The sequence below is a fragment of the Parasteatoda tepidariorum genome, chromosome 2 (genome assembly GCF_043381705.1).
Source record: "Parasteatoda tepidariorum isolate YZ-2023 chromosome 2, CAS_Ptep_4.0, whole genome shotgun sequence".
NCBI lineage: Eukaryota > Metazoa > Arthropoda > Arachnida > Araneae > Theridiidae > Parasteatoda > Parasteatoda tepidariorum.
In genome coordinates this window covers 81,767,552-81,780,894 of record NC_092205.1, presented here as the reverse complement: position 1 = coordinate 81,780,894, position 13,343 = coordinate 81,767,552, and the positions used below count along the sequence as shown (strand labels likewise).

General features: G+C 30.1%; 1 protein-coding gene across 1 annotated transcript in view; it reads right to left on the bottom strand.

Annotated features, from left to right (window-relative positions):
* Nucleotides 1-264: 264 nt before the first annotated feature.
* The window catches only part of LOC107439771 (uncharacterized), a 14,947-nt gene continuing 1,868 nt past the window's right edge, over nt 265-13,343 (bottom strand). The window contains exons 2-7 of the mRNA XM_071178141.1: nt 12,069-12,237; nt 10,137-10,316; nt 7,761-8,005; nt 6,435-6,641; nt 4,518-4,710; nt 265-812 (exon numbers count right to left, since the gene is read on the bottom strand). Coding sequence (XP_071034242.1) covers nt 605-812; nt 4,518-4,710; nt 6,435-6,641; nt 7,761-8,005; nt 10,137-10,316; nt 12,069-12,237 — 1,202 coding nt within the window. The 3' untranslated portion in view covers nt 265-604. The remainder of the gene's footprint in view (nt 813-4,517; nt 4,711-6,434; nt 6,642-7,760; nt 8,006-10,136; nt 10,317-12,068; nt 12,238-13,343) is intronic.

The following is a 13,343-nucleotide window of genomic DNA, read 5'->3' as shown; positions in this document are numbered from 1 at the left end:
TAATGTATTTTGAGTCAAAAACTTTCTAAGAGAATCCAACCCTTATTGTACATAATATAATTTTTTTTTATCGGAAGAAGATTCTGAAATTATTTTTATAATAATTTACTTTTATTAATTTTTTTAAATAATAGTCCAAAAACTGTTAGGTATATAAATTGGTATATAAATTTTGAGTTGTTAGATATATAAATTTTTCATGATTTCAAAGTATATAATATCAAAAGATAGATTAAATGATCCAAACTTTTGTCTGTTCTCTTTCCTAAACTATTCAGACCATTTTTTCTAAATTGTACTCATTCATAAATTGAAGGTCAAAAATTCGAAACTGTCAGGGAAAAGATATGTACATATTTTTGTGTATGATTCAGTAGCTTAAATTATCATCTGCGCTGATTAATTCACACATTTAAGATCCAGCTCTGGAACTATTAATAGAAATCCTGGTATTTGAAAATTAGCAAAAAAGATTCTGATTTTCCATTTTTTATTCCACACACTTTACATTTGATTATATTTTCCTATGTATTGATAAAACTTATAACAAAACCAGAAAACATAAATAATTAATTGGTTGTCATTTTTAATTAGAAGCAAATTGTTATACATAATACTCCATGTTTTGTAATACATTCAAACTCTGGAATATTTTAGCTCTAGCCGAAATCGACGTGTTGATATAACAGGGGGGACTCAAACCGCTGTCTCTTACTATCTCAGCCGCTGCAAGATATGTTGCAATGCTTCCTCCAATGACACCGAAAACCATGATGAGAAATAAAATCACTTTTTTGTACACTGGAAGCTTTCTGTAAAGACACAACCTATAATATCTAGTACCAAATTGAATCTAAAATTTCTTTTATTTATTATTGCATATTTTGTACACTAAAAGTTTGTTTCTAAAAATATTAAATGTAACTATAAAATCCATTATAATAACAACAAGAATTCAGTATAGCAGGCAGAGTTATCATTGTAGCCAACTTTTCGTTATATACAAATACACATATTTAATGTTAAAACCTATAAAAAGAAACATTCACCTCTCTTTCTCCAATTTTAAGCAACTATTTTGCACATATAGAGTAGACTATACGTGGAATTTCCGCAATATGTAAGTAGGAAAAAATGGAATTCAATAACTTTTGACATTGTTGATGACATTAAATTTGATTTTAATATTGTAAGTTGTCAAAAATTCTTAAAAATAGCAAAATACCTCTGTATGGAGGGAAAAAAATTGTCTCCCAAAAATAACTTAATTTTATCTAAAATTGAAATGATTCTTTTTCTATATTGAAACCAGCAAAATATGTTTGTAGACGAATCTCACATTATGTCAATCCGTAAGATTCAGCAACAAAAACCAAATTTCTGTCAACAGAATGGATGAGTTTTTTTTTTAAAAAAAAACTGCTGATACTTTTTTTCCCTCCTTTTACTTTTTTTGTTCATTTTATATTAAGCCTGTATATACTTTTTATTTCTTTACTTTTTTATCTTATTAAACTTATATGTATTACTTTATCGTTTTTTCTTTTTAAGACTGTTTCTAAATAATTTTTTTTTAGTTGGGTTTTATAAACAATTAAAAAAAAGCGTTTTGTAGCGGAAAACCGGAAAAATCAGTTATCCAGAATAGCTATGGTCCCGATTGTTTAAGATAGTCGGTTCTTCACTGTAGTAAATAAACAGTTTTTGACAGTGATTTGAATACCTATCGTGGTATCAGACTCCTTGTACTATGTCCCACTTGTTGCATTAAGCTTTTACAGTATTAATCTGAAGTAAAAATATATTAAATACAAAAAAATTGCAACATTAAAGCAAAATTATAACATTTTTCTTTTTATGGTTCTGTTCAACAAAATATTAAAAAATATGCACTAGCATTCTATGATAAAATATTGTTAGGATTTCATCAAAAACATTTAAAAAATAGATTATTTAGTATTCAATTTGATAGTGAATTGCTCTCCCTTTATTTCTATTTTACAAATTTTCAGTGTACACAAAGTTTTTAATAAATGTTTTTCAAGATAGTTTTACATCCCCATCAGTATATATACCCTAATCTTTTTCAGTGATATTATTATAGTGTTGTGTTTTTTCAGCCATATCTTCACAATTGAGCAAATTTTTATTCACAATCTTAGAATCCAAGGTAGTGACGCAAAAAATTTTAATGGTAGTTTAATTTTTTAATGATTGAAAAAATGTTAATAATATGAGATAAAAATTTTGGCATTTTGTTAAATTATATAATTTTTTGTGCTAAAAATATTAAATGAAAGATCTTGAATATTTTCCTAGTAAATTTGTTCTTATTAGAATTTATTTAACTGGATTGAATTTTTCGAAATTGTAATGTCTTTAGAACTATTTTAACCAGTATATTAAGTTTTTCTATTTTTCGCTCAAAAATATGTAATTTAAGAAAACGCAAAAATTTGTATATCTATTAAAAGGTACTTCATATTGTTGCTTCTTTTCTTAATAAGAAGTAATAGTTTGGGAAAGTTAAGTGATTGTTATTCTTAGTCATTGAAAATGTGCTATTATTTTTGGACGCAAAAAACAAATTACAGTTTACCAATTAAATTGCAATGGACTTGACAAAATATTTTTAATAATTTTAAATTGTTTTTTTTTTTTTTTTTTTATTAATGTACCACAAACTGACTGTTTACTATTTTCATTTGTAAAATTTTTTTTAATTCAAAAAGTTAAATTAGATTAATAGAAAAAAAAGTTTAACTACACAAAACTTTATAATAACAATAGTTTTTGCTTGCACTCACTCTTCTAAAAAAATTTCTCAAACTGCTTTAATTTATTTTTTAAAATTTTGAGGTTGTAAATAATTATTACTAATTATAATGAAATGTAACAGTCCTGAAATGCGTGGCTGTAAACATTAATTTGTGCTTAAATTAATTTTCTCTTTTTTCTCTAAATGTATTTGTTAATCAAAATTTAAAAATGATCCTTATCGTAAAACGTCCAATCCTCTTTGAGTAGCCATTTTAGAACAATTACTTTATTTGTCTATGCCAGTGATTCTCAACTTTTTTTTTGCGGCGGCACACTTTTAACGATTTTGAAATTTGACGGCACACAATGAAAAAAATTAATTTAAAAGTTGTTTACTTACCTATAATACACTGTGTTAATTATTTTGTGATAGTAATTTTGAATGTGAAATAAAATAATATGTACTACAAAAGCACGTTTATTAAGGGATTAATTATCTCTTTCGACTAATTTTTTATTAGTTCAGGTATTTATTTATTTTTTGCTAGTTATTAATTTGCTAGCTTGTTTTCTATTGTTATTAACTGCTAGTTTTTACATTTATTATTATTTTTTGGTGATTTCTTGTTAATCAGTTTTATTGCTAATTATTAATTGTTAGCTTATTTTTTATTAGTTATCCTTTGTTAAATTCTTTTGCATAGCTTACTTTAATGATTAGCTTTTATTTCCGTTTGAAAGTTAATATTTANGAAACGTTACCAAATTTATTTCAAGGATACAGTTAAAATGATGTTTTCAATATTGATGAAATGAGTTTAATTTTTAAATGTCTTCCAAATAAGACCATGAAAATGAGCAAGGAAAGTTTGACTGTCCTAGTTGGAGGAAATGCGTCTTGAACAGAGAAATTGCCCTTACTTGTTATCGGAAAATACCGAAATCCCCGATCTTTCAAGAATGTAAAAACATATCCTTTGGATTACAAGTCTAACAAAAAGTTTTGGATGACATCAGTTTTATTTGAAGACTATGTAAGAAAATTGGATCAGAAATTCTTCGCTAAAAAGAAAAAAAGTGATACTCTTTATGGATAAATGCACAGCGCATTGTGATCTACTTAATGTGAAAGCAGTAAACTTGCAGTTTCTCCCGCCAAACACAACAGCAAAGTTGCAGCCGATGGACCAGGATGTCAGAAAGTGCTTCAAACAGTCTTATCGAAATGGCTTGTCAGAAAAATGATCTTAAATATTGTAAGCAAGTAGAAGATTTGCAATTAATAAGCATTAATTAAATAATCCAACAATATTTTGAAAGTCCAAAACCGAAACTAACGGTAAGTCGAACTTCCGATAGGTCGAAGTTTTTCGTCAGTCCCATCAGATTCGAGTTATCGCGAATTCACTGTATTACTAGTTACAATGTAACAGTGCTAAAATATGTGGCTGTAAACATTAATTTGTTCTTAAATTAATTTTCTCTTTTTTTCTGAATGTATTTGTTAATCAAAATTTAAAAATGATCCTATCGTAAAACGTCCAATCCTCTTTGAGTAGCCTTTTTAGTACAATTACTTTATTTGTTTATGCATTTGATAAACGAAGAGAAGACCATTATGATTTCGGCAGAGCTCACCAACCCTCGGTATAGATTTAATTTGTATTAGGGAGTGAAGGATTAGTAACAACTAGACCGTTACATTTCCCAATATTATGGGTTACATTAAATATTTACATATGTAAATACTTATTTACCTATCTGGCCAAGAAGAATTGCTTTGGGAGCACAGTTTGTAATAGAACATGAAAGGAAATACAGATGTAGTTAAAGTAATGACTGATGCACCTACTACAGTCAGTACTTTACCAAAACGAGGAATCGATACTGCTATAAATAGCACAAAAAGAAGTAACGACACTCGGACTGCAATTCGCTTCCAACCAAATCCTATAACAAACAAAAAACATTTAAATTGCTTGTTCCTAAATATTCACATAGATTTATTATACAGGGTTACTGTAATCATTGCCCTTAATGTATAGGGTTATTCATAATTCCCTCCGGAGTTTCGAAGCGTTATAGTAAAAAAACGAAGACGAATATGGCAAAAAAGAACATATGAAATTATTCCGAAAGTCTTCAAGTTTTAATTTAAGCAGTTGCCGGTAGATGGCAGTAACATGTACTACTGAAGTCAGTTGTAGTAAAGAAAAATGGCGTTCACAGGCGGAGGGAAATATGAATAACCCTGTATAATAGTTTTAGAAATCTTGCAAAAAAAACTCCTACACGTTAAGGGTCACTGTTGATGGAGGTGTTTATGAAAAATTCATAACCTGTTTGATTGCCGTTTTAACTAGGCACCTTTTAACCACTCTACTTTTTCCCAAGCAATCGAACATGTTTTCTCGTTCTTAATTCCATCTTATGCTACTTGTGAATACTGACAAACCTATTTTAAGGCAGAGGCGCCATCTATGGATAAGAATTCAACTTCTGTCGAACACATACGTCACAGCCTGTTTTAGAGGAAGGGCACATTCACACACCATCCATCCGCAAATCGTAGTTTTGACCTGAACCAGAGCGTGCGCAATCTCTTATCCAGTACCCCCAGAGGCATTGATTTGTTATGGGAACTCAACAACCCCGACACGTTTAGCGATCACCAGTCAACATTTTGTTCATAGAGAGTCTTCGGCCGGCGGATATCAACCTCACGACCTCTTGGACATAGGCCCAGCTAGACGATCCCTGCCTTTTAACTCCATCTTCCTCAATTTAAATTCGCCAAATGTTAACATCGTTTTTTTTTTTCAAGGCTCAAATTATATCATGTCAATCATTTGTATTAAATTTGCCTTTTTTTTTAAAATTCAATTCTGCATTTTACACAAAGTTTGTTAAAATATGAGCCTAACACAGACTTTGAGATTTTTTAACACAGACTTTGTAAAGTTTATACATAAAGACCTAAGTTTAAAAGCAAGGTGTTTCACAACCATTGCCCTTGTAAAATGCAATTCTGCATTTTACAAGGGCAATGGTTGTGAAACACCTTGCTTTTAAACTTAGGTCTTTATGTATAAACTTTACAAAGTCTGTGTTAAAAAATTTTAGGAAATCTGTTATAGACTTTTAATCGTTCCTTTATCTCTTTTAGTAATATGAAGTGGGAATATATCCTTCATATACGTACAACTATACAGAGTATCCCAAAACGACCGCATAAACTCTGCACAGCTGGATTCCTCGTTGGGAGTACATAAAAACTGTCCAAGGAAGCGCTCCTGTACGATCCATAGTTTACGAGAAAAATACGAAAAACAAAGTATGACGTCACTGCCGGTGCAAGAAAAAAACACTTTATTGAACATATCAACAGCAGTATACTATGCACAATTTAAAGCAGATGTTCAAAGTGTCCGCCGTGCATGTCGAGGCAGGCTTGAGCACGCCGTGGGTATGTCCAATCAAGTGTTTTTTTCTTGCACCGGCAGTGACGTCATACTTTGTTTTTCGCATTTTTCTCGTAAACTATGGATCTACTCGTAAACTATGCTGTCGTTTCGGGACACCCTGTATAACTAAATTTTTATTTAAGCTCACTGGATGCTTTATAGACTGGGTCGTTTATAAAGTTGATAAATTGTTTTAAGAAATCCACTTACTGTCTGGCACCTTGAAGATTGATTCAAATTCTTGGCTCGAAGCATTAATTATCATTACAAAAGCAAAGATAGTCCGAATGGTCAATAAAATCAAAATCAATGATTTGAATATAGATGGAGGGATCGTATCGGTTATATCAATAGATACATCGTCACCATAGAGATAGTAGCCTAACAGTGCAACAGGAGAATACACTAAATATACAGCTGAAAAATAAATAAGTACATTGAAAATTTACTTTCTTTTTTATCAGTAAACCTTACAACTAGCTCAAAGTGTTTTTCAAAGCTCTGCAATTGCTTTACGAATTACGCAATTTTTTCTCACCTAGATAAAAGTTTTCAAAATCAAAAATAATTCTAATTTTTTCCAAATTTTCATAAGCTCAGATATAAAATATGAATAGTTACTTCAACGCTACATTGTAATGTAGCGTTGAAGTAACTATTCATATTTTATTAAAAATAACATACAGTGGTTCAAAAAAAAATGGACCACCCTGAATAACTTTTGATCTAATGATAGGATCTTCGCGTTTCAGGACTCTACCTTAACGGTTCAAAGGAGTGACCTCCAATATGCTAATTACTGCAGAAGATATTTTAAGCTACGAAATCGGACACGAAAACGTACTTTCTCTGAATAAATATCGCTTTTTTTGGACGGATTCGGATTTCTGTTCTAAAAATGTAAGGGGTAGCTTCAATCTGGAAAATATCGTCCCTCATAGTTCGGTCAAGAAAGTGATCCAAGTTTGGACCCCTTAATGTTAATTTAACTTTTTGTGTATTTCGCCATCTCGCGAGTTCTTTTTATGCAAATTGAACAGTTTTTGCATACAATTATAAAATTTGTTTATCTAAAGATAATTTTATATAAAAAAAAATTAATTTTAGTAAATATTTATTATTTTTTATCATCTATTAAATAATGGTCGGAAAAAATTTTAAATCGTAAGGTATACAGTTTTTTACATCAATTTTTAAAGTATGTAATTTTACATGGCAAAATACAGAATTTGAGCGAAATCGGTTGAATAGTTACTGAAAAATCGAATTTTAAATATACGACTTGTTTAAAATTCGATTTCTCATGAACTATTCGATCGATTTCGCTCATATTTAGTATTTTGCCTTGTGCAATTACACACTTTAAAATGACAATTTTTATTTTTAATAGGAAATTAGCTGCAAAAACCTTTGCACTATTTCTTTCATGACCCCTAGTTGATCTATTTATATTAACCGTTATTAAAATTTCATAGAATCCGAGATAAAAAGAAAGCATATAGTTTGCAAGTACTATTACTAATTCTATTTACTTACCGCCGAAGCTCACAACCATAACAGCAGGGAACTCTTTCTTGTTTATCATATCATTTTGAAATGTTGGAAAGGTAGCTGTTCCCCCAAATGCAAATAATATTACTCCAATAGACAAGAAAAAGGACATAAATGTTGGAGGATTGTGAGTTGGCTTCAAACTTTCTTTGGCAGCATGCTGTCCCATCGCAACAAACAAAAATATGATTGCTCCAATTGTAGTAACAAAAGCTATGACTGCTACAAATCTTGAATGAAATTAAAAAGTACATTAAAAATAGAAAGAAATCACTATATATAAATGTGGTAAGAATGTGATATCCATGTGAAATATGTCCTATCGGATACTGATTTGAGAAATGTTATCTATATTTCTAGTATTTTGCCTGGTTCTTTGTTCTAAAGGCAGTCGTTGCGCGATAAGAATCAAATTGTCCTCCATAATTCTGTGCTTAATGGTGTGTACTTAATTGATGAAAACCTATCCCAATAACCGTTTTAGCCAAGAACTATGGCTGTTTGTGGAAGTGTTTTACTTTCACCTTCATCTCTAAATGTACTTTTATTACGTCTTCAAGTTATTTTTGGTTTGAAGTTCTTATTAATTATTAACAATTTGAGGAAGTTAAATTTACTTTCTTTTCGAAGTTTTCGTGTCGCAGAAAATGTCATATAGGACAGTTTCATATAGTCATATAGAAATAATGTAATATAGAAAAGTTTTAATCATATATTCTTAATATGATAAAAACTTTTTCTTTGTCTCATTCTGGTAGTTTTCAGAGATGCTCAATTGTGACCCATATAATTTCAAATAAATCACGAAACTTTATTGATTTTAAGTACTGAGATCCAAGTATCATAATGATATATATGTTGCATACGCACGCCATGCAGCGCCACCTGTAGTTAAGCAGACACCCTCAACACTCGCTCACGGAACGGCTACGGGGACAGAGCTCGTGAAGATGTTCCAGCTCTAATTATTTTGTATTGTCATTTAAGTGTTTTTTGTCATAATAAAAGCTTTAAACGCAACCCTAGACTGCTTTGAAGCTTCATCGACACTCTCCGTCCGTAACATATATATATATATATATATAAAAANCCGAATCTAGAACCCGACACTCGAAATATTTGCTCTGTTACAATCGTACCCTGTTACAATTGACCCCACTCTCCCCTACTGAGATCCAAGTATCATAATGATATATACATATATTAATTAAAGAAATTATTTTGATTAAACTTTTTAAAAAAATTTTAGTTCTTTAATTGTTACATAGGTATTAAAATGTTAATTTTTTGCATATTGCAAGAGATATTTTATAATTTATTTGTTCACATTTTTGTCACGAAAGAAAAAGCTATTGGACTCAAACTATAGAAACTTTATCCACCATAATACTACCCAAGATGTTACTTGAATCGAATTCCTCGCCTTTCTTATAATTTTTTTTATTGGTTTTTAAAAACTCCAACAAACAAGAGTAAATCCAATTGCATCTTTCCGTTAACAATCGCTTTGTACCATACAAACTAAGGCTCCTATACTATCAGAGCTGACATATCAAGCAATATTGGAGCAAACAAGCTCGCAAATTAACGTTATGTTAGTATTGTGCTTATGTTAGCTCTTTGCTGCAAAAATAGATGATAAGTCGGCCTGGTCTAATTCAGGGTCTCTAATACAAACAAATCTGAAACCAGCGTGAGGTCAGATCTTAAACTAGCATGGGGGGAGTGAGTTTTGGCGTAACCTTAAGACGCATTTGGCGTAATCTGAATGTAACTTAGAGACGGAACCACTATAAATCGTGAGACTTTGTAAAGCCTATTTTATTTATAAAGACTACATTACGAGAAGACCATCTGAATTGGATACCTGCAAGTGACGTCATCGTAGGTAAATCATAGCATTATCAATTCAAAAGGCAATCAGATTCGCCCCACACACGTGACGTCTCATACAGGTATCCATTTAAATAGCATGGTTTAGGAGCAATCATTTCATTTCTTCTCGAGATAGAAGTACCCAATTGAACCTAATAGATTTTTTTTCCGTTTTTGGTCCCTTTTAGAAAAAATGGTTTGTATTAAACCTAATTTAGACATATCTAAAAATAATATTTCTTGCAGTGAATTGTGGTATATGAGTTGCGGCTTATAACTATAGAAGAAATTTTGGTGACACGTTTACAACATTGCATTTATACCAGAAGGGGTCACACCAACTATGTGCTACAGATATAAATGTTTTCACATAGTTTTTTGAAGTTTGGTAATGATTTTTTTTTAAAACTAACACCGAATCTAAATCACTAAAACTTAATTATGAATGTTATTCGCTATTATGAATTTTTAACAGTGAACTCATACTTAAAGTCTTTTGGCGTTCCAAACCACATCATGGGACATAATACAGCTGCTAAGATTAGTATTAAACCACAAAATGGTATTTTGTCATCCAAAAGTTTAGCAATCAATTCTGCTGGAAGCAGAAGATACACAACTGAGACTCCGATAAAATTAATCTCGACGCAAATTGATACAAAATACCTAGGAGGAAAATTTTAAAAATACAATTCTGCATACTTTCAGGATCATCGTATTTACTTAAAATATCAATTACATAACGATTAAACTATTGTTATGACAAAATAGAAAGGTATTATACATAAAGAATATTTTTTAGTTTGCTTTTTTGGCAAAAGTCGAATGATACCAGGCACGAATTAATAGAACAAGTAGTGCGGAAGTTGCAAGAATTTTTGTGACTAAAAAGGATTACTTTTAACTTGTACTTATTTACGTTATTAATATTTCTTCTCATTTATTATGTAGGCAAATAAAGCATTTCTTTGTATTTTTTCCTTATTCTGAATCGAATGAAACAAAACACGATTCATTAAAACTAATATTTCAAATAATAAAATAGTTTTTTATACCAAAAATGCCTTTTTTGAATAAAACCTTTATAAATTCTAAGCTAATTATCCACGAGACTAAAGGTTTGTCTCATTTAGTTTAGCATACAAAAAAAAATTGCACAGGAAATGTACTTTATTTGTCTGGAGAATAATGCAATGTGATGTTCTTTTATCTATAAAAATTGAAAAATTTCACTTGTAATTAACCTGTTTCATTTCTACGAAGAAAAAAAAACATATATTACAGGACTAAATAGGTACTAGTACAAAACGCACTGTTAACAAGCTTTGTTTTAAAATTAATAACTAACATTTCGCTTTCAAATCAAATTCAGGTAGTGTTTTAAATGCCCTGAAATGGTTATTCCAAGTAATTGAAAAAGCTTGATTACGACGAAATACTAAGTTACCTAATTTATGTCAGAAAAATTTTTTTTTTCACTTGTGTTCTTTTATGTTTATTTGGAATGGCTCAATGTATGATTATCATTGGCATAACAGCCCGAAGTAGACTGCATATGCCTTCAGAACATTTCTTCATGCAGTTATCTGTCGTTAGATCTTGCCAAATTAATGTTCGAAATCTGTTTTAATAGATTCGTGGTATCAAAGCTGGGAACGCACTACATATCTACTAATGCGTTATCTAGTTGTACCGAAATGGCAAATATGCTCTGCAAACTTTCTTTCGATTGAACTTTATAAATTTTATTACGTCAATGCTCTTATAATTTTTGTAAATTTCTGTGCTCAATGTATAACTTTAATTTCTTATACACGGTATTTTAACCGTATTCTTTATAATGTAATGTAAGTTTCTTGAAAAATTTCAAAAACTACAGCTATTTAAAAAAAATGTGGATTTTTTTCCGGTCAAAATTTTGACTTTAAAAATCCACGAAAAAAGAAATCCACGTAACAGTATGGATAATAAGATTTTAAACGATTAGGCAACAGAAATAAAAACAACTATCCGAATTATTCCTACGAAACATTTGCAGCCTAGGTAATAAAGTCATTTATCATAAATGCGTTCAGAAATTTCGGTAATGTGTTAAACAGATCCTTAAGGGGAATGAAACATTAAGCAAACTTAAAAATTAGACGGTTTGATTTTATGTGCATATTTATGCCTCAAAATATACGCGAAGGAATCGTGTAGTACATATTAATCCTTAAAATATAAGCGAAAGATTAGTGTAGAACATATTAATGCCTTAAAATAAACGTTAAAGAATCGTGTAGAACATATTAATGCCTTAAAATATACGCGAAAGAGTCGTTTAAAACACATTAATGCCTCAAAATATACGCGAAAGATTAGTGTAGAACATATTAATGACCTGAAATATACGCGAAAGAATTATATTGGGGAATGTACTTCATTTTTGTCCCATATGCTTGTTGCGCGATAGCAGGATATGGTTTTCTGATTTTCTCTCGGAATTCTTCATAGCGTTCTTCTAGAATGATGCGGCAGCGGGCTAAACAAACTCCGGAGTACATTGAAATCGCACAACATAAAGTCATGAATACGATTCCTCCCCAACCTATGAGATAAAACATCAAAAAGTCATGAAACAGTAGCTTTTTATTTTTCATTCTAAGACCCAAGTTTTAAATCATGGCAGAAAATGTTACATTTACCATAGAAATATGTAACTTAAAAGAAAGTAAACAAGCAAACTCACAAATGTCATGAAACTTTTTTGAATAAGGTCTCTTAAGATGTTGGATGGGACGTTGCCAGAGAGGTGACAGAAAAGAACAACGATTATTATATTAGATACGAGAGTAATATTACTGAATTTAATTATGTAAACAAAAAATTATGAAACAAAGTATATTCTTTTTTTAAGTTCCCAGCCTTGCTTGTTTTTGTTTAAAAGAAAATTTTTACCCAATTGCAGCCCATAAAAAAGTAGTAAATTTAAAAGTAGAAAATGCTGTGTGAAAGCAAACGAGAGAGCGACATTGTTAACACCTGCTTCAAATCTTAAATGAAATTCGACAATATCGGATCATTTTTTTTATAATTTGAAATTAATTTTTTTACTTGTTTAAAGACTGTTAATAACACATAATGCGATTGATTTGCAATTAAAATAAAAGCGTTCATGCACGCATAATGTTGTTAATTCCAATTGTTTTACAACAAATGATAAGTACATTTCAAATGTTTTAATTTATAAGCATTCAAAAAAATTTTAGTGCTTGTGAAAGTTTAATTTGGGCATGGGATTTTATGGATAAATATTCTCGGTAAGGCATGAAATAAAATTTGAAAAAGTTCTTGTTTCCAAAATCCAATTTCTAAATAGTGTAAAATTTAAAAAAAGTAATTTGTTTTATTCTCCTCTTTCAATGCACTACTTTTGGAAGAATTTCTCCTGAGCTACAATTTCAGTAACTTCAGAATGAAATCGATTAGATAAAACTAATTATCGTAAATTATGTTCAATCTGAATTCAAAAATTAAAAAAGTTATAGTTCCATTCATAAAAAAATTCATTATATGTTAATGATTAGAATAATTTGCCAACTTATGGACCTGGGACACTTTAATTGTGTCAGCACTAGGACTGGGCTATAAATCGATATATCGCGACATATCGATTTAACGCCTATATCGGCAAAACATTGGTATTTTAAAAAG